Source organism: Xiphophorus maculatus, chromosome 1, assembly GCF_002775205.1.
Source record: "Xiphophorus maculatus strain JP 163 A chromosome 1, X_maculatus-5.0-male, whole genome shotgun sequence".
Classification (NCBI taxonomy): Eukaryota; Metazoa; Chordata; class Actinopteri; order Cyprinodontiformes; family Poeciliidae; genus Xiphophorus; species Xiphophorus maculatus.
The window spans coordinates 16289847-16309573 of NC_036443.1; the positions used below are offsets into that span (position 1 = coordinate 16289847).

General features: G+C 38.0%; 1 protein-coding gene across 1 annotated transcript in view; it reads right to left on the reverse strand.

Annotated features, from left to right (window-relative positions):
• The window catches only part of LOC102228911 (protein FAM19A2-like), an 88432-nt gene that overhangs the window by 7711 nt on the left and 60994 nt on the right, over positions 1-19727 (reverse strand). Inside the window, exon 3 of the mRNA XM_005808634.2 lies at positions 2025-2174. Coding sequence (XP_005808691.1) covers positions 2025-2174 — 150 coding nt within the window. The remainder of the gene's footprint in view (positions 1-2024; positions 2175-19727) is intronic.

Sequence of the window (19727 nt, forward strand, 5' to 3'; positions counted from 1 at the left end):
AGATGTAAGTGTGTTTCCTAGGTGTTTTGTTCAACTAGAAAGTTTTCCAACTTTGTTGTTTACTGTCTGGAAACAGACACTGGCCCCTCCAACCCTCAGTGGAGTAAATTAGGCATAGCTAATGGATTAGTGGTGATGTGAAGTAAGTGCTTCTCTGAGAGTAAATCAGCATACAAACATGTTGGAAAAAAATCTTACTAAGCTGCATTTCACTCTTTGTTTTTAGTTATCTTAATAAAAATGATTTACTTGATGCGCTTTGGATGGACAGATAGATGAATGTTTTATAAACAGCATTATATGCCATAATTTCATAATTTCCATCTGTCCATTATCTTCCGTGGGGGGTTGTTCTTGAAGACAGCAGCCTAAGCAGAGTGATTTTCTTCACCGCAGCTCGTTTTGGGGGAATCCCAAGTCATTTCCAGGCCAGCCGAGAAACATAGACCCTCCAGCATATCCTGGAAGATCCAGGAATGTCTCCTCTTTGTGGGACATTCCAGGATTCATCCTAAGCAGATGCCACCTAAACTGATTTCTCTACATGTGGAGCTTTGAACATTTGAAAGTTGTCACAAGTTGGTGTCAGAAAGGTTTAAAAGGGAATCCAAACATGTCTGCGGGATGCGGGTCTCCTGCATTATAAAGGCTTTCTTCTTTCATGTCGTAGCAATACCTTGTTGCCAGTTAATGTTGTTAAGCTACAAAGAAATTTCTTTCTAAGAAATGTTATTTTATTCTTCTGTTGCCTCAACAGTGACAAGCTTGTCCCTTTTTTAGCTTGGCTGAAACATTTCCTTAAAAATGCTCCTTCAACAAACGAGTGCTCTCCTGACATAACAGAAGTTCTGCCTTGTCCTGCATTTGTGATCAAATGCTGACTTTGCAGGACTAACCTGCCAGTGGCAAAAAAAAAAAGAAGGTGCTTTATTCCGGTCTACATTTTGACATCATTCTGCTACAATAGGTAAAATAAAAATTTTCAGTATAGAAAATAATTGATAAAGTTTATATTTTTGTTTTATTTAAACACGTAAAGGACAGATTGTTAAGATCTATACTCAGTCTGGTCCTGGCCCTTTGGAGATCATATAATGTCCATTACTCATTGTAGGTATGATTAATAGGAATACCTATTAATCTCATGATTCTCATGGTTTATATCAAACATCAGATTACAGATAAAAATATTTAGAACTAAAACATGTTAAAAATATTGAACCGTTTACATTAAGCGTTCAAAAATTGTACAACCAGTCTCTAAAACACTGGCCTCTGTAGAACAATTTCAGTCAGGTTAGAAATCACCTAGATCTATTTCTCTCATTAACTTAAATCTATTTTTTATTATTTCAAATTTCAGGCACTATGACACATTATATTTAAAAAAAAAACTTGCTATGCGATTCCATCATACCATCACAAAATTGACCCTGGTTATGTGATAAATTGATCAATGTCAAAATGTTTTATATCTGCTATTGGCACTCATGACTGCAAAATAATGAGAAAACTTAATTGATTTGCATCACTTTGCATTAATGTACAACTATTTTCCTAACTCAATTCAGCTTTTATTTGTGGCGGATAAAGACAATAAAAAGTTTAATGAAGAATGGGAGCTGTGTTGCAAGAAAAACAAAAACACAGTTACATAAATTACGCGGCTGAAGTTCCAGAAAGCAATACTGAACACTAAAGTGGCACTAACTCCTCTGTAGCTTTACTGCCAACGCACACATGGGATGCATAAATAGACTGCTGGTAATGCAGGGTAAATGTCAGGCAGCACTGTATACATTAGTTCAGTATTTCTCCCAGACTGCAAGCTCGGCCTCTGTGCAGTGCAGTGAAATAACCAAACAGCAGCTCTGCTCCATCGTCACACCCAGAAAGTGGAAAAACGGTAAAAACCACAAACAGCATTTTTCTTCAGGACTCCTCAAACCATGTGTTCATCAGGCACACAGAATTCGCAGATTCATTAGAATATGCACAAACCTCACCATTTCGGTGCAACTTACCATCAACACAGGAGGGCATCGCCCGAGTGGTGCCGGCAACCTGGCCAGGGAAACAGGAGCACTTGACAGTTTGAGATCTCTCCTCAATCTTGTTCTTGTTGCAGCAGCGGTGGGCAGCAATTACCTCACATGTTCCTGCCTTTACGTGCACTGTGAGAAAAAAAAAAAGAAGGAAATTGTGAAAATAAGCTCTTTCCCTTTCAAATTTTAGCAACCCATAGTTATTAGGATAAAAATGCATGTGGATGGAAAATTGGACTGAATCAACTGCCTCGATTATACTGAATAATGAAATACATTTGGCAGATTGAAAAAGTCGACAACTGAGTCAGTCCAGCACAAACCATTATCTCAATTAATTCACACAAATACGGCAACAAGAAGATGGTGAAGGTAGCGCGTTCAGGTTTTAGAGATGTTCTCACTAAGCCGTACGGCCAAAAGGGTAATTTACTTTCTGAATCATCATATTCTGCAAATTAATAGATAAATATAAATACATGCACATATTTCTTATCAGTCTCATTTGTTTCCTGAGCAGCAACCAGGGCTTCAGTTAGTGAAGTCATAGTGAAAGCATAAATAAAGTCTTTTGCAGCTCTGCAAGATGCATGCAATATCTGCTAACATTTGCAGGGGATTAAAATGCTTTGTTTTAGTGTCACTCTTACATCTTTGCAGTACAAACACAGGTCGGATGTGAAAAGCCTCTTTACAGCTTTTGCGGCTGCCAATTTCTGTTTATATTTACGTGCGCACACATTTCAAACAGGCTGGCATGTGCTTAATTAACAACCAGACCAGCCCTGAGCACAAAAGTCCCTCGAGTCAGGCACAAGAGAGGGGAACAAAGAAAGGCACTCTATATTTGAAGATTTGTGATGTCAACATATGGCCCTTTCATATAAGCCTTTCATCAAATACATGAAAATGTCAAGGACAAACAATAAGGCCTGTCAGGAACTCTGTGTTTAAGTATGCAGTCTGTGTGTGTATGCCTTTACACTTGTGCAACAATTTGCACAGGCTACATACTGTAGCTTTCTTCTGTTGAGTTTCGTGTTCAGATGGGCTCGGGTTTGTATTTGTAGGCATATAACAAATGACAGTTAACATCTATGTTCAGGCTCGCTACTGTGAAAGTTCTAGCTATATGTAAGTTTTTACTTTTTCAAACAGTGGTTGGAAGTCACCGTCATTTCCATTACAAAGTATGTGCCCACGTTAGGACAAAGGGTGCATGCTGCAGTGAAAACTAAAACAAAGAAAGAAATGCCTTTGCTCTGTCTGAAAAGTATTTAACTGCAAAACATCCTCAACTGAAAGACCCCCATATGAATATGTCAAGCAGGCTAGCAAAGATTTGAAAAGTTTCCTAATTTGAACGGGTAATGGGGCAAAAGGCAAAGTAGCAGAAATGGCAAAATCCAGTCCAATTAAAGTCACAGTGGAAAGCTGTCTGTGACTGAATCTCACCCACAGTGTGTCTGCCTGACATTGTTCTGTTAGATTTTCCCTTTTGTTCCAAAGGCACCATGGCCAAAAGATGTATCTGTCCATCTGGATATCGATTCCAGCCAACACTTTGAAAAATAAAATAAAACTCTGACAGAAATTGAATATATATATATATATATATATATATATATATATATATATATATATATATATATATATATATAGCTCTGGATCAGTTTAAGAGACCACTTAACTTAAAATGATCAGTTTCTCTGATTTTACTTTTTATAGGTATATGTTTGAGTAAAATGAACATCTCTTTTTTATTCTATGAATTACTGACAAAATGTCTCAAATTAATGAAATAAAGAACAAACAAGACAAAATTTAACATAGGTTACACTAGTTTTAGATGTAATGTATGACTATTGTTGTTGTGTATCATTAGTAAGGTTTACCAGAAAATGGTAGCATGACAAACACAGAAATTAAAATTTAAGTTTTAAACAACAGATCTTAACCAACCGCTTTACAGTTTTGACAAAAAAGAACATGTTATCTATCGAACTACGGCGAGTCAATTTTGAGCTCTGGTTTCATTTTAAAGTGAAGCCCCTTTTCCTTTGTCCATTTTGTTTTAAAATGCATATGTAATAGAAAACACAGTTGACCAGCTCTTAGTCTTTACGCATACTGATGAGATAAGTTAAAGTAGTCTAAAATTAAGTGAAGGACACACTTTTAAGAGACACTAGAGTAGGAGAGTGTCCTAGTTTATGCTATTTCTTAAATGAGCTTGACAGCAGTATATGCATTTAGCACAGCTCGAAAAAATCAACACACACGGAGAAAACACCTTAATCGAGCCTCCCACAGACATACATATAGCCAACCCATTTTTAGGCTGAGCACCTGCAGTAGTAATTGACTTAATATTAGCAAAAGCAGCAGCACGCTGAGCTCAGCATGAGGAGGGCAGTAATGAAGAGGTGGGTTTTACTAGACGAATGATTTGATTACACATATTAGGGTTAATAGATGGCAGAATTTTCTTTCCAATATGGGCCATATGGTAAATTAACAGTGCGCTAAAGCTCCTTGACACAATGGCTGAGTAATTATTTTGGCACTTCTTTGCACAAGGAAGTTAAACAGTCTTTGTGTGTGGCAGAAAGGATGTAACTACAGTAGGCTGGAGAAAATCAGTGCATGCGATGGACAGACTGCATAGCTGAGAATTTAACCAGTTAACGTCTTGAATTGAGATAACAGTACTAATCACTGTAAGACTATATCCTGTGTCCAAAAGCCAGATTTCAGCTGACATGTAGAAAATAACAGCTGTGAGACTAAAACACTGATTCTTGTGATTGTTGCGAACACTTTATCAATTTCTTGCCTCCTCTCTGCTACGTCGCTTTCCTGCTGCACCCTTTTTGTTTCACCTCACCCTCCTGTTATTTCAAAAATGACCCCTTTTTTCTCTCTCAGCTAATATAGGACCCTATTTTTTTCCTCTGCTCTCGCTCTCGGCTGGGTGCAAAGCAGCTCAGCATGGTAGCAACCTATTATCCTCAATCAGAGTCCCTAAAATCTGAGACTTTTTACACTTTCTATAATGGCTCCTCTTATTCCGTACTGTGAGTATCTCTCTGCTTCGCTTAGTTTGATCCTAGTTTTTCTTCTTGGCACGATCACTTGTTTTCTGTGCCTCTCTTAACACAGCAGTGGCTGTTAACCCCATTTACTAAAGATGACATGAAACTGACAGACTGACAGATGGACACATCGCCTGAACAACCCAGAGGGGGTGAATGGGTGTGTGTGAGTCTCTGTGTGTGTAATAAATCACTTGATCCCAGCAGGGTGCTCTTTCAAATGCCATCCTTGCCACTGACGGCCTTTCTCTTACTTGCACACAGATAAATTTAAATACATGTAACTGTGAAGCAAGTAGATGGAAAACCGGATGCCTACAGGAAAAAGACAAAAAAAAACTGGACTAAAAATATTTTCAGTGATCGCTTCTTATTTTCAACTTCTATCTAATGATTGTTTTGTAAGAATATCATTATTAAAGTCTTGCTTTGTTGCTCCAAGAAAAAGGTTCCCTTCCAATCTTTTAAAGTGGCCATGATCAATCAAACTTTGGCATATTTTTAACTCATCTATGGAAATCCTTGTAGCAAATTACTTCTAGAGAAACCGGAAGAACTCAAAAATATGTACAGTAGAACAACAGTATATGGAAGACAGGCCTTAAGCTTCACAGGCAGTTTGGAAGTAGGTAAAAAACAAAAACACTTTATGGAAATTGTCAATTACTGGATTGAACATAACTGTAAAAGCAAAATATATAGAGAAAAATCATAAATGTACTCTAAAAAGCCAGACAAAAATTTTCTTGCAAATGTTAGTGCGCACAGTCTGATTGAAAAAGACATAAAACAAAAACGGGATGACTCAAGACTTTTGCACAATTCTGAATGTTCCTATTTTCCTTTTGTATGTCATTGTTATATGACTTTTATACTACAATAATAACACTTGATTTAAAAAAAAATAATTTTGACTACAACTACAAACTCAGCAGTAAGACACAGATCAGTTACAGTAATACTCTTGCAGCATCCACTTTCACTTTACAGGATATTCTCACTATTTTCTCAGATGTGAAATTAGAAGTCAGATGATACAATAATTGTGAACCTAAATAATTAGGTGTTTTCCAGTTGTTTTTAATGAGTGCCACTGACAATAAAGCTCTGTCAAGCCATATACCAGCAGAGCTCACAAAAAAACCTGGAAGCTGTCACATGTCATCAAGCTTCCAGCTGTGCATACCTGTAAGAACATGTTTTATGGGATGATTAGGATGAGTGTAATTGGGATGATCTAAACTTAAAGGTAGAGGAGTGCTCTATCCTTATCTATATCGTACATCCCTAAGTTCCTGCAGGGTGAAAATACAATGAGCCTCACATAAATCTGGCTTCCACTGGAAGAGGCAAAGTAAATAATTTTCTTTAAGTCATACAAAGAATAAAAGAAGGTCTTTTGTAAAACTCCACTTGGATCATGTAAGTTGGTAAGTCAAAAGCAATTTCTCACTCTTTTGGACAATACAGTCTTACTCTTTTACCTTTTCTTTTTATGGTATTATAGTTATTGTGTTATCACGTTTTAAAGTTTCTGATAGGAGGAGTCTTGTTAAAGCTCAAATGTCTCACAGGAATAATGAAAATACCTTTTAAAAAGTTGTTATAAATCTTCTTTTTTTGAAAGAGTTGAGCATGGTATGGTCCTGTTTTTATCCTACTAACACACCCGCAGTGGTTCTGAGTGGGATGAAGGTTTGGGGGAACGTGGGTCTCTGCCGGTACCAAGGGAGAGGGCCCGGTGGGGGGGTGTTGTTGTTTGTGTGAGTGCTCAGACCATGTCCTGGAGTGGTGAATTGAGTTGCTTTTGTGTGGCCTATGACTCTTGGGGATGTGTTGGACCAACTATGGGTAGATGTCATTAAGCAGGGCTCTGGTAAGAATCACTCCTTCCTGACCTTCCTCTGGCCTGCTCATATGCTCACCCACTCACAAACATACATAGACACACATTGATTCACCCATACACAAATAATTCAAGTTTTTGAAGATCATACAAATGCAGGTTACTATTCCACCAATGTAACCAGTCTACTTGCCAGAGGCACATAATCAGGATTTCATCTTTACATCCTTTTTGAAGAGAAAAACTGTTGTGGGACATGTCGGCCAAAAATCCCCAACATGGTGTGACTGAAATGCCAAGACAGATCACGTCAGAAAAGGAAAACTAAACAAAAAACGAATAACTCTAAATAAAACCAGTTAAAAATTATGCATATTTTTCTATTTACATATATGTAGTCTAAAATGTCTTGCTGACGTAATGGAATTGCCTTTGCCTTTGGTATATTGTTCCTACACAATTAATACAACTGGGAAAATTTCAGCCCACTCTTAAATTAAGCACTGAAGGATGTGGAAAAGAAGAATGGGAGGTATGAGCAATAGCAGGGAGTGAGATTTAGCTCTTATTGTGTATGGAAGGAACAGAAAGGGTATATAATCCTTCAAGTAGAGATTTTTCATCAACACAATTCAAAAGAAGTAGTATATTGTCATGTATTTAACTGTCACAGAAGCCAATGCAACGTCCTGTTCTGTGAAATTTGAAGCATTACCTTTGCTATCTATTTCAATCTTCACACAATAAATAAAAATGAACTACTAACAAACATATTAAGGAATATCACTGTTACAAAAAAATTTATCTAATCAGCAGTTTAATGCAATATGATGAATAATTTTAAGTGACAATACTGATTTTACTCAACAGGAAAAATAAATAATGTAAACGTTGAAAATAATTGACTTGCTTAGATTTTCTTTCTTTTTTCATTTTTGACCTCTTTCTCTTCTGCCATGGATCTGGCACTTCGTTCTTCTTTAAATAACTGACACAGAAATTACTACAAGTGAAACTAGTCTATACACCACAGTTGTTTATACACAGTCCACTTTTCACGGGTATAAATATTTAAGCATTTCCTTGAGCGGGATAGAAGAATATTCATAGAGAAAATTAGTACAGAGTGCATGCCAAGTTAATTGGATTACAATGTACATTTTCCAATGAATGTATGTGTGTCCATCATGGACTGCGTGTGTGCTAATTAGATTACATTGGCCTCTGAGATGGCACCACCATAAACAGAGCAAATTAAAATTCTGTTTCAGAATAGGCCAAGAAAATGAGCGTGGAGAGATATGGTGGAAAGTCCATTTGTCCACTTCCCTTTTCTGTCCTCTGTGTTGGTTTGCAGTCTCTGAAAGCTTTCTGCTTAAGCTGAACTCCAGCCTCCATATCTGCTACCATAGCCTCAATGTGCAGTGGTGCTTGTTAAAAGATTAAAAGAGGTGCATAACAAGCCCAAATGCAAAATATTTCTCAAGAAAATATAATTATCATTCAATTTAATCTGTTGCTAAGATTGGAAAATTTACCAATTGTAAAAATCCTGTGTCTAAGCACATAGCCAGTATTTCATCAGAGATTATGTTTTATAAACAATAACATTACTTGTTATTAATTTGTGTTAAGGGATGAGTGTTTTGTTTTCCTGGTAACAAACTGCCACAAAGTATGAATAGATTTTAACTTTTGTGTTGAATGTCAGTTTTATAATATATTTACCACCAAAGACAAAAAAAAACAACACATTTTCACTTTTCTGCAAAACTTACCAACTGCACAATTATTAAGTAGTCTAAAATAAGAATCAATTCAAAAGAGCAGAGGAAATCTTATGTTTTTTGAACAATATTTGTTGTTAATCTGTTGCTAAGAGATGAGCGTGTTTTCTGGTAACCAAGTGCCACGAAGTAATCATTTGAGTTTTACTTTGGCAAAATTTATCAAAAGTTTTCATAATTATATTAGTCGGACGTCGGTGATCTATGTTACCGTTACATTATTATTATTTTGAAAATCCAAATGGCTTTTCACTGAAGAATGCAAGACAAACACAGATATAATTAAGCCCGGTTAATGTATGTTGTATTGAAAGATTTTAATTATTCCTCACAAAATCATTTCGGTTCACATGTCATAGCCCTTAACTGCCATAAAAGCATGTTCATCGCTATATTTCAGTTAAGATATAACTGTAATGTCTTTACTGAGGGCTGAAGATTGTATTTGATAATGAATAAATCTCTTCCTTTATTCTTTGTTGTAGAACTGTCCTATACAATTTATAATATTGTATAGAAATTTTTTAAATTATTATTATTGAACAGCTTTCTCTACAGAACTCCATAAAGAGTTAACATTGAAATGTAAGTAAGTCTCAGTATAAAACAAAGCACTTCTGATATTTTGGTATTTTCACAGAAATACTTATCTACACATAAACCTGGTAGCCAAGAAGCGTACTTGTCAGTATCAATGTTACTCAAGACATGTCAATTTACACTAATTTGCCCATTTGTTTTAGGGACCAAGGAGCAGATGGGAAATTTAATCTCCCTCAGGGGTCAAAACAGCCACTTGTTCACAGGGGCCAAAAATTCTGCTACAGTAGCCTGGAGGTAAAATAACTTTCCAGTTTTATTTACCTCTATCCAGAAAACTGTGGCATTGTTTTCAAGATACCACTATTCTTCCTCTGGGAGTACCAGGATTTTCGACCTCTCCCCTGACGTACCGAAACAGGGTCAAAAGACCCTGAGTCCAAACTGACGACTCTGATGGCTCAAATTAGCATCCCTTCTTCAATTGTAAATGTGGCCATTGACCGTCAGGCCAGAAGGTAGGAGTGTGAGTAGTCCATGTTGGGGGTGGGTGCGATCTATGATGGTATCTATGATACCTACAGGAGATCAGATCTCCTGTAGTTTAGAAATAAACTAACCAAATTAATTGTGTTGATCCACCTCAAAAAAATAATGCAAAAAGTGTAAGCAAAAGAGATCTGGGAGACTTTGCACATGCAAATTTGCATGCAGCCTTTTGTGCTGTGGAGGATAAATAGGTGACTGCTTCACCTATTTAGTTCACAAGAACTAATGGCATTTATTTCAGTCATTATCTTGCGGGGGGTGACCAAGGTTCCATCACTATGTGACAGCTGGTCAGCAAACCTGGCAAGCATGATTGACATGGCAGCACTGAATGCACATGTGCTTTATCAGGCATGCATTGGGGTGCAGGAGAGACGGGTGGACTTCCTGGTTGAGCTTGCAAAAGAGTTCGGTAACTCTCATGTGAGTGAGAAGAAGGCACACAAGGAGAAACTGCTTCGGCAACAACCTTCCACACCCAGCTCAGGCAAAAGGGCGAAGTGTCAGGTCAACCATCGATGCAGGTTGCGTGTCCTGAGGCCGAAACATCATCAGTGACCCCTCACACCCCCACCATGGACTGTTCTCCCTGCTGCCCTCTGGAAAGAGGTTCCGCAGCATCCGGTGCAGGTCCACCTGGTTCCGAAACAGCTTTTTCCCACTTGCCATCAGACTGCTGAACTCTTAACTGGACTGCACTCAAAAACTGGTCTCCACTTTATACCTTGCACATATACATAGCTAAATAACTTCTATTTTACTGTCAGTCCTGCACTTTATATTTTATATTTAGATTTATATTCATATTTTATACTGTATTTTATTTTACTCTGGAGTAACCTCACAACATTGGAAGCTCAAACATTGTCCTGAGCCGTATGCAACGAAATTTCGTTCTGTATACACCCTGTGCATGCAAAATGACAATAAAGTCAGTCTAAGTCTAAGTCTAAGGAACAATTGTGCAACTGTGAGATGCGTTGAGGCCATTACCAGGGTAATTATAAGGTAATGGCCTTATTTACAGAACAAAAGCGCCTGCTAGCTAAAATCCTTCAGGTCAGTCGACCCATCTCTGGGCTCCAAAGGTAGAAATGTTAAATGACCTTTCTCTGGTATTGCGTGTGTTAGTAGTCATGTCAACAAATTAAGTTTACTTGACATGATACAACACCTAAGCATACTGTGCAATGTTTTGTGGCTTGCTCTGAAAAACTTTATTCCTTTCATGATTCAAATATTTTCTCTCTCTTTTTCTCTATGTGCTTGGTCTAGTCTAGAGACGATGGGCCTCCAGGATGTAGTAACACCTTCTCAGGCCAAAACAAAGAACGGATAACCTTAAAAAAATATAAAGTATGTAATATTTTATTGTCACAATTAATTGAACAAAAATCTAATAAGAGTTTAGTGTATTGCTGTATTTGTCAACTACTGTTTTCTCATTTATTCTTTACTGCTGCAAATATCCTGACTCAGGAGAGGGAGTGAAAGGGAACTCCACTGCTGCTACTTGGCCTTGGTTTGTCCAGATGGATGAGGTGTTTTGCAAAAAAAATGTGTAGACATAATTATTTTAAAAATGAAGTTCTTGAACACTTTTCCAGATTATGATTTTGTCTTTTAATAAACAAATTCATATGATTTACAATATAGATCTATAAAATTGGTTTCATTTTGAATAACAAGTACAAACATTTTAAATTGAATTACATTCAGTGAGGTTCAGTTCACTTTATGAAACAAATATTAAGTAATGCATATCAATGAAAGCTATTTACACTGAAAACTGCAAAATTAACCTCAGTGACCTCTTCCTGGAAAACTTATGACGAAAACAACAAAACAAAAAAACCCCCATAAAAACAGGAAGTCTTTGTCAGTGTGCCTAAATCTGTTAAGGCAAGATCAGAGACATGGATAGGGTGCTGCAACAGACACATGTGACTTTTCTTCTTCTGGATGGCAAGCGAAGCATTACACAGGGTGGCCTGCAGAGAGTTGTGACGCTTTCATCCACTGTCCACTCCATCGTCCAAGTGGGTTTACAGGGCTGGCTCAATCGACGACTGCTGCATCACTACATTGGAATCACAGTGAATCAAAATTAGGTAATGGTTCACATGAAATTAGTATTGCAATGTCATGCTGGTAATACTTTGGTGCAGATTATTAAAAATAATTATATTTACTCGCCTGCAAGTAGTCATGGTCTGGTGGAATCTCCTCCAGAGCAGACACCTGGGCAGAAAGTTGGTCCCACCAGAGAGCACCACTGACTGCCTCCAAACCAGCTTCCCCCTCATCCTCTTCCACAGCTTCTGCCTCATCCTCCGGTGCCATGACTTCACCGGCCCCGAGGCAGATGTTGTGAAGGATGGCGCGTGCTGTTATGACCTGAAAATAGTGAGAGAAGCAATATATATATATATATATATATATATGGGGGTGGGGAGGGTGCATATATGTATGTGATACACAGAGACACTGCACACACAGAAACACTAGGCCAGTACTTACATGTGGTACAGAGGTGTGGTGCACCTCCAACTCTTGTAAACATTTTTAAAGGAATTTTGCTTTCATATCTTGCTTTTCACTCTATAACAGAAGGTGCTTTTGAATGATGATTATTGAAGCGCTGGGCTCCGAAAAATGTAAAAAATGTAAAATCTGTTTAGTTTACACAACTAAAAACGTGTATATTTCAGTCAAATGTAGAATTAAGGTTATTATTATACACACGTTAATAACTTTTAACGTTATAAGTTTAATGTTAATAAACTGTTCGTTTTATTAGCTACACAATGTACAGGCTATGAATAGAGAAAAATAAATGTATTTTACCTGAACGTTTTCTTTCAACCGGAGATATAAAACATATCTGCGCCGACGAAACAAAATCATTAACTGTTCAAATATTATATAGGTGGACAGAAAACAGCAGATCACATCGTTCTCCGTCGCTTCAGTTCAGTGCAGCTGAAAACGTGATTTCAACCCTGTCATGGTTACCAGGAGACATAAGTTATGCTGAGGTGGGGGTGGGGACAGTTGGTGAAGTAGGCCTGTACGGATTCACAATTTGTTTTCTTCTGGTCTTAGTTTATTCCCGGTCTGCGAAGAACCCGTCCTAGGTAGACCGATCCTTCGAAGGATGCAAACTCTGAATTCGGACACAGCTATTAAGTCCATGTTACTCAACATGCTTGTGATTCTCCACATGCTATTGAGTACATTGTAGCTTACTTTAGCATTCATGCTCATTTTTATCATCAGAACGCTGGGTTCCCGTTTAAATTTCTTCAGAAATCTTCTATTTTCTTACTAATATTTGAAAGAGAGATATAAGTGGTTGTGCCAGTTCACACACAGAAAGACCCAGCAACACTTATTTTCTAGTTGTCTGTAATTTCTGCAAAGGCAGACAAAAGGCGGTCAAGATGGAGCTTAAAAGAATAGAAGCTCTGAAAACAAATATTGCTTATACAAGAGGTTTTGAAATCACCTGTCTTAGTAAAATAAGCTTCTAATACTCCGTAAGGCCCTGAAGAACTGCCTCCTCTTATAAACCAGCGTGTGTCCACCTTCTGCAAGAAGCAAGCTTAACAGGTTAAGACAAAAAGAAACATAGGTTAAGACATATGTGCAGAATTAAGCTAATTCTTCCCTTAAAGCTGAATGCCTTTTTATTGTATACTCTCAGTGAATTGTCCTGCAAAACCACAGTTTTGATGTTACAAGAAGCTATGACTCGCATACAAGAGATCATTGGTAAAGATCCAAGTGACAAGTAAAATGAAACAAAAGCCAGGCTTGTGCAGATATACATCTCATTATGCATATCACATGGATTTACAGAAAGCTTTTCTAAGTAGGAGAAAATGCTTCTACACACACAAAATCTTTTTTTCCTTCTCTGCTTCAGGCTCAAAACAGAACTTGAAAGTTTGATCTATTTTCTGTTTGAATACTTTCTACTTAATTGTTACCATGTCATGCCATGTTATTTTAAAAGCACTTCAAGAACAAGTATAGCAGCTGACCAAAATGCTGTACAAAAAATATGAGAGAGAACAAGAATAGATCATAAAAACAGCTCATAGTTACCACACAGCAATATAAAATTTTAAATATAAGAGGAGCCTAAGTTACCAAAACTGCAAATGCTCTCTCTCTTCCCTGACATAAACACTTTTTCTCAGAATATACAGTTCTGAAAAAAGTTAAGAAACGACTTAAAATTGTCAATTTCTCTGATTTGCTTTTCAACTTAAAACTGGACTCCAAGGATGCTTTTCATGAACTTCTGGATGATCAACCTGTTAAATACCGCTCCCTCCCAAATCAAACAAATATCTGTGATAGTCCTGCTAATGGACGTATGACCACCTTGTGCCAGATTGTTTTTCACACAGCAATATTGGGCTCCTGATTCCTCTGCACAGATTTCCTTCACTCCTATTGCCGCTTAGACACAAGAACTATATCTCCACACCAGCAGCATGGCTAATGTCCTGCTAAATCACAGAGGATATTAGTTCATGCGACAGGGTGAGCCTGGTGACACATGGCATGTCCTGACTTATTAGCAAGCCCATCAGCACTGCCGCTGCTACCCCATAGCAGACGATTTGTACTAATTTGTGCTGCAGGCAAGATATTAGGGCGGTGAATTGGATATAAATTGTTAATATGTTCAGATGAATTAACATAGCATTACCACTCAACCATTAACCTGAAGCAGTGTGTGTGAGGGCTGTAAACCCTGTGTTCATTTTTTCCTTGCTGACTAATGGTGTCTTTTCAGAAGCACACCTACATTTCCTCCCTCATCCGTATTTCCACGTTATCTTATTTGGTGTCTCTTCACCCTCCCAGTTCGCCTCACAGGTTGGAAGTTTGTAGAGTACAGGAATATTTGCATCCTTTTTTTCACACACCAGTTGCCCTTTTTTCTCTTTACATTGTGGTTAGCCATAAGCTATTTTTGTCACTTTCATACTGGTGTCTCCTTTCTTTCTCTGCTTTCTCCAGCTTGTCCTTCTGTGGAATACTGGCAGATCAGCAGAGAAAGACATACATGATTGTATTGAGTCCAAACACCCCCTCCTGGGTTTTTCTCTTTGTCAGTCAGGGAACAGAGATGGATCTATACCACAGCAGCTTTGTTGATGAGGATTTCATTCTGTCTGAATTCTGCCCCTGTCAAAGGAATAAAGATGGACACTCGTAAACGTCAAGCTGTGTATTTCACTTTCAGTTTGTACGTGCACGTGTGTGCGAGAGCGCAGACACTGAGTTATGATTGTTGGGTATACGGCTCTGAAGCAGTGTCATTTCACAGATCGTGACAAATGGCTTGCTATCAACCTATTTACTTGCACCGAGGAGACTGGACAATCCCATAATTTGCAGCATACCCTGCCCAAAGTCAAAGCACACAATGCTGCATGTCTCCTGAATCCAAGATTATGGATTGTTGCATTGCTTTTAGAACTTAAGTTTTAGGGAGAGTACAGCAAGTCGTCACTCAAAGTAGTGCAGCAGCAAGCAAGTCCAACACGACAAAGCTTTTTTGTTATCTAGATCAGACATTAGATACTAAGCTTCTACTTGTCCCTCATACTATCGATACATTTTCCTTTTTTTCAACTCTCATCTTTATTTTAAATCTCCAAATAAATCATTTCATACCTATGCAATTACACAATGGCATACAAATGTTTTGCATTATGACTTATGTGTTGTTCAGATAAAGTTCTGAAAAAAAAGTTCAATGTGTCATTGAATTTAACTACACATAATATCAGAAAACTCTGATTTCGATTTATTTTTCTTCTGATCCCTAAAGAGGGTCTTACTCTCTTTAGAGAGCAAGACCTAAAGAGAGTCTTGGTTACTTAGTAACCAAAATAACTAAGTAACTTCTTGCTGACAAACTGTCCAATGAGAGCAAATGTACAGCATAAGCAAAAATAAATCATCTCTAAATTGTAAAACAATGTACAATTTACTTTACGTACATTATTTTAGACCTGCCAAAAAAAAAAAAAAGATAATCCAAGGACATTTGGTTCCTTAGCGAAGAAGCAAACCAGCAGAAAGAAATAAAATAGATGTTTTAGATTCATGCCAAAAAATAAAAATAAAAATACCTGCAGAAGAACCTGCTTTTAATACAGAATTTACACTTTTTGGTCAAGACATTCTTTTGAGTACTTTTTAAAGACTCCATCATCCAGGAAACTAATTTGAGTTCCTTTTGCTGCAAATGTTGTCTTTTTTATCCCCCTTTCACAAAGAAACTACCTGACATTATGATGACTACCCTTGACACCTTGACAGCTACACAAACACATCTGAAGCTTCATTCAAATGATGCTGGAACATAATGACACAATGGATGTCTCGGATTAAAGTGTTTTATTCATAATTCAAACACTTCCATTGGCTGTTGGACATTGACAGGTCATCTGATGAGCTCTGTGATTGGTGCGTTGAGCTCATCTGCTCCAAACACTTCCCTTCTGTTGTGTCAGCACTTTCTCTCAAACCGCATTCATCAGGACAGATCATTACATCCCTCCTCTCCTTGGGTCTCTTGCTTCTTTCTGTCTCTCATCCTATCCCTCACTACGAAATGAAAGGGAAACCCTGGTGTGTATGAGCCAGGCTCGCAGCAGAGCCAGAGGTGGAAAGATGAGAGGAGTGAGAGAGAGGAGAGATGAAGGCAAAGAAAAGGGAATAGAAAAGACAGGCAGATGAGAAAAAGCACAGCCTGCACAGACTGTAAATGCTGTGAGGGACAGAGAGAGTTTGTGTTGGAGGGCAGATTGGTCTCTGTTAGAACTCCATGGGGAAGAAATTGAAGAACCAGCAATGCTGGGTTATTAATGCAATGAAATTAAAGCCTATAGACATGCCTTGTCTTGCAGACACACTAGGTGAGTTCTTTTTAAAGAGGATGAAAGAGGTGCATTTCATACGTGACAGACATTTCTTCTTCATTCATTATACAAAACAAAAAATAATGAAGTGAATCCACCCAGCCTATATGTCCACTTAATTCTTGAAAGACTGAGAGACACGGTTGCCCATTGTCAGTGGTCAAAGAGTGGGACACGGGATACACATCCATGTGATGGACGTTTCACCAGTCCATCACATGAACAATGCCACACACTGAGACCAAAGTAGCCTGGTAAAATCCAGCCCCTTGTTCTATGGTGTCAAACTGCATTCCTCGAGGGCTAGAGTGCCGTAACTTTTAGACATATCCCTTGTCCCAAACACTTGACTGCTTGGCTGCATCGTTTAAAGTACTGGAAATGCAAAAGTGTTTGTGTTGTCTGTGTGTTCAGGTTCACTGTCAATGTTTGCAGGGTTGCAAAAAGAAAACCGATCAATTTCCTTAATGCCATTTGTTTTCTTGTTGTTGTGAGGAAATCATAATATCCTCAGTTAAAGAGTTTCAACTATTGACCACTTAGATACCTTTAGACAAACCAGGGTTGACTTTCCCTCCCATTGCGCATTGTTGTGCAATGGCTGCAAACATTTGCTAAGGAAAGTCAAACATTGCACAGGAGGAGTGACATTAACAACATCGGTCCCTGCTGGACTGCTGCACTGTTATGGTTTATTAAGGCACTTTGCTAATGCAACTCTCGGCAACAAAGTTGACTTAAGCTGTTCTTTTGTTGCTGTGAAAAGACAAGAACAGTTTAACTCACCCGGTCACATTACCGAGTTGAAGAATGGACAACAACAAAACTTCGCAAACATGTCATTTTCCACATAGCTCCATTCAGCTCTGGCAGGGGTCTAATTAGCTAGGGGAAGTGAAAACACCTGAGTGGGTGAACAGGCCATTAAAAGGCCCTCAGTGTCGTCTCTACACCCACGCTGGTGTTTTCACCTACCTTTGCCAGAGGTAGCCACAGATCTTTCTCAGGACTGTGTGGGCACATGCAGACAGACACCTTCCTGACTCACCTTTTGTGTTTTAACGAGAAACATCTTTAATTTCAGCTCAGCTCTGCCCATTTGGAGCAGGAGGCTAATCAGCAAAATAACTGCAAACGCACCTGTGTGGGTGAGAGCACAAGCTTGGACTAAAATAAAAGAAAAAAAGACAATCATGCTTTTTTTTTTTTACTGCACCCTTTCTGTGTGTTCAGTTCTCTTACTTTACACTTTGGTAATATCCACCATTTTTTGTTGAAGGGAATAATATCCCAGCTACTGCTGCAGAGCAAATATGCAGTATTTGCTTTTGGGCTGCTTGTATGTCTCTCCTCAAACACACCTGGGGAGACATTAAAGAGCTCAGCTGCAAAAACCTTGCTGAAAATGAGGAGTAGGGATCTTTATGCATATTTCATCATTTCCACAGATTAATTACAAACCCCATTGTAATATTTTCAGAGCAGTTGAAGGACCCGGGAAAATATTAGGATATGAGTGAGCACATTGAAGTGGAGGCTATGTATTTCTCTTAATTTCTGCTCCCTACCCATAGAAAAAAGGTTTTAGAAGGCCACAGTATTGTTTGGCACCTTGTTGGTGCAACATGACCTTTTACAGAGAAATCTTGTTGTTTTCCTTATGCACAAAAAATAGTTGATGTACAATTTAATTTTATTTTTTAAAAGGACATCCGTTGTTAAATTACATTCAAATTCTGTAAGGGAAACACTTGAACTCTTTTACTTAACATTCAGTAAAATTATATACAAACTGATAAAGATAAATGTAAGCATACCTGTTTTTATGAAAAATAAATTCTCAGAGGAGAGTAATAAAAAGACACAGCACAAAGACAAACATCTTATTTTGTGATATCTTGGGAAAGATGGAAAGGAGCTGTGACATGAATTTGTGGAGATGAGTGATGCATATTATATTGGATGTAAAACATAACATGAAGAAATGTATGTCTTTGACATGCAGCACTCATTGCAGATGTGCCTTATCCAAACTTGAATTAATATTTATTAAAAGGGGCCTAATGGATGTGCTGCAATGGTGCAGGGGTAAAGCACAAACCATGCATGGGGGCCTTAGTCCTAGGTGCAGCTGTCACATGTTAGTCCCGACCTGATGACATTTGCTGCATGTCTTCCACCTCTCTTTTTACCCATTTTCCTGCCTGGCCACTCAAATAAAGCCCACTAGAGCCAATAAAACCTTAAAAGAAAAAAGAGGGCCTAATGGGGGACAGTTGGTAAGTAAATGTTTTCTAACGTCTGAGGAGTAGTGGTAAACATGAGAATGAGACAACGCTAAAGTCCAGAGCATTTGAGTCGAGAGGAATTTCACAGCTGCTAAGGGATCTTGAGAAACTTTATTTAACTTTAACCAAAAATCAGGACTCAAATTGGTTAGATTTGGACCGAGCTAACACTAAGTTTCTCATTCCTGTAACAAAAATAAAACAAATTCAGAATACAGTTCAGCATCAGTTTTTTTGTAGCCTTCATTCCTGCTGCAATCTACAACACAATGCAGCTACAGCATATGGTGACTGCTGCTGTGAGCCACTGAAGCACTTACAGGTGGCCAGTCTGATAATAAAATATAAATGTTTTACCAGTTTTGTGTTTAGAAATCTAAAGCTTTTTATTATGGAAAAAACAAACAACGTACTTACATAAACACCACCGCAGGACAAAGTGGGCCATAAGCACGTTAAAGCAGAAGGTACCAATGAAGCTGCGATTTTTCTATTTGATAGTGTAAACCATATATAAGTCATCTCACATCCATTTTTAAGAACATTTTTCTGACTCAAGGATACACAGTCCTGTATTGATTCACTGCATATATAGTAAAGATACATTAGAAAGACACAAACATGCAC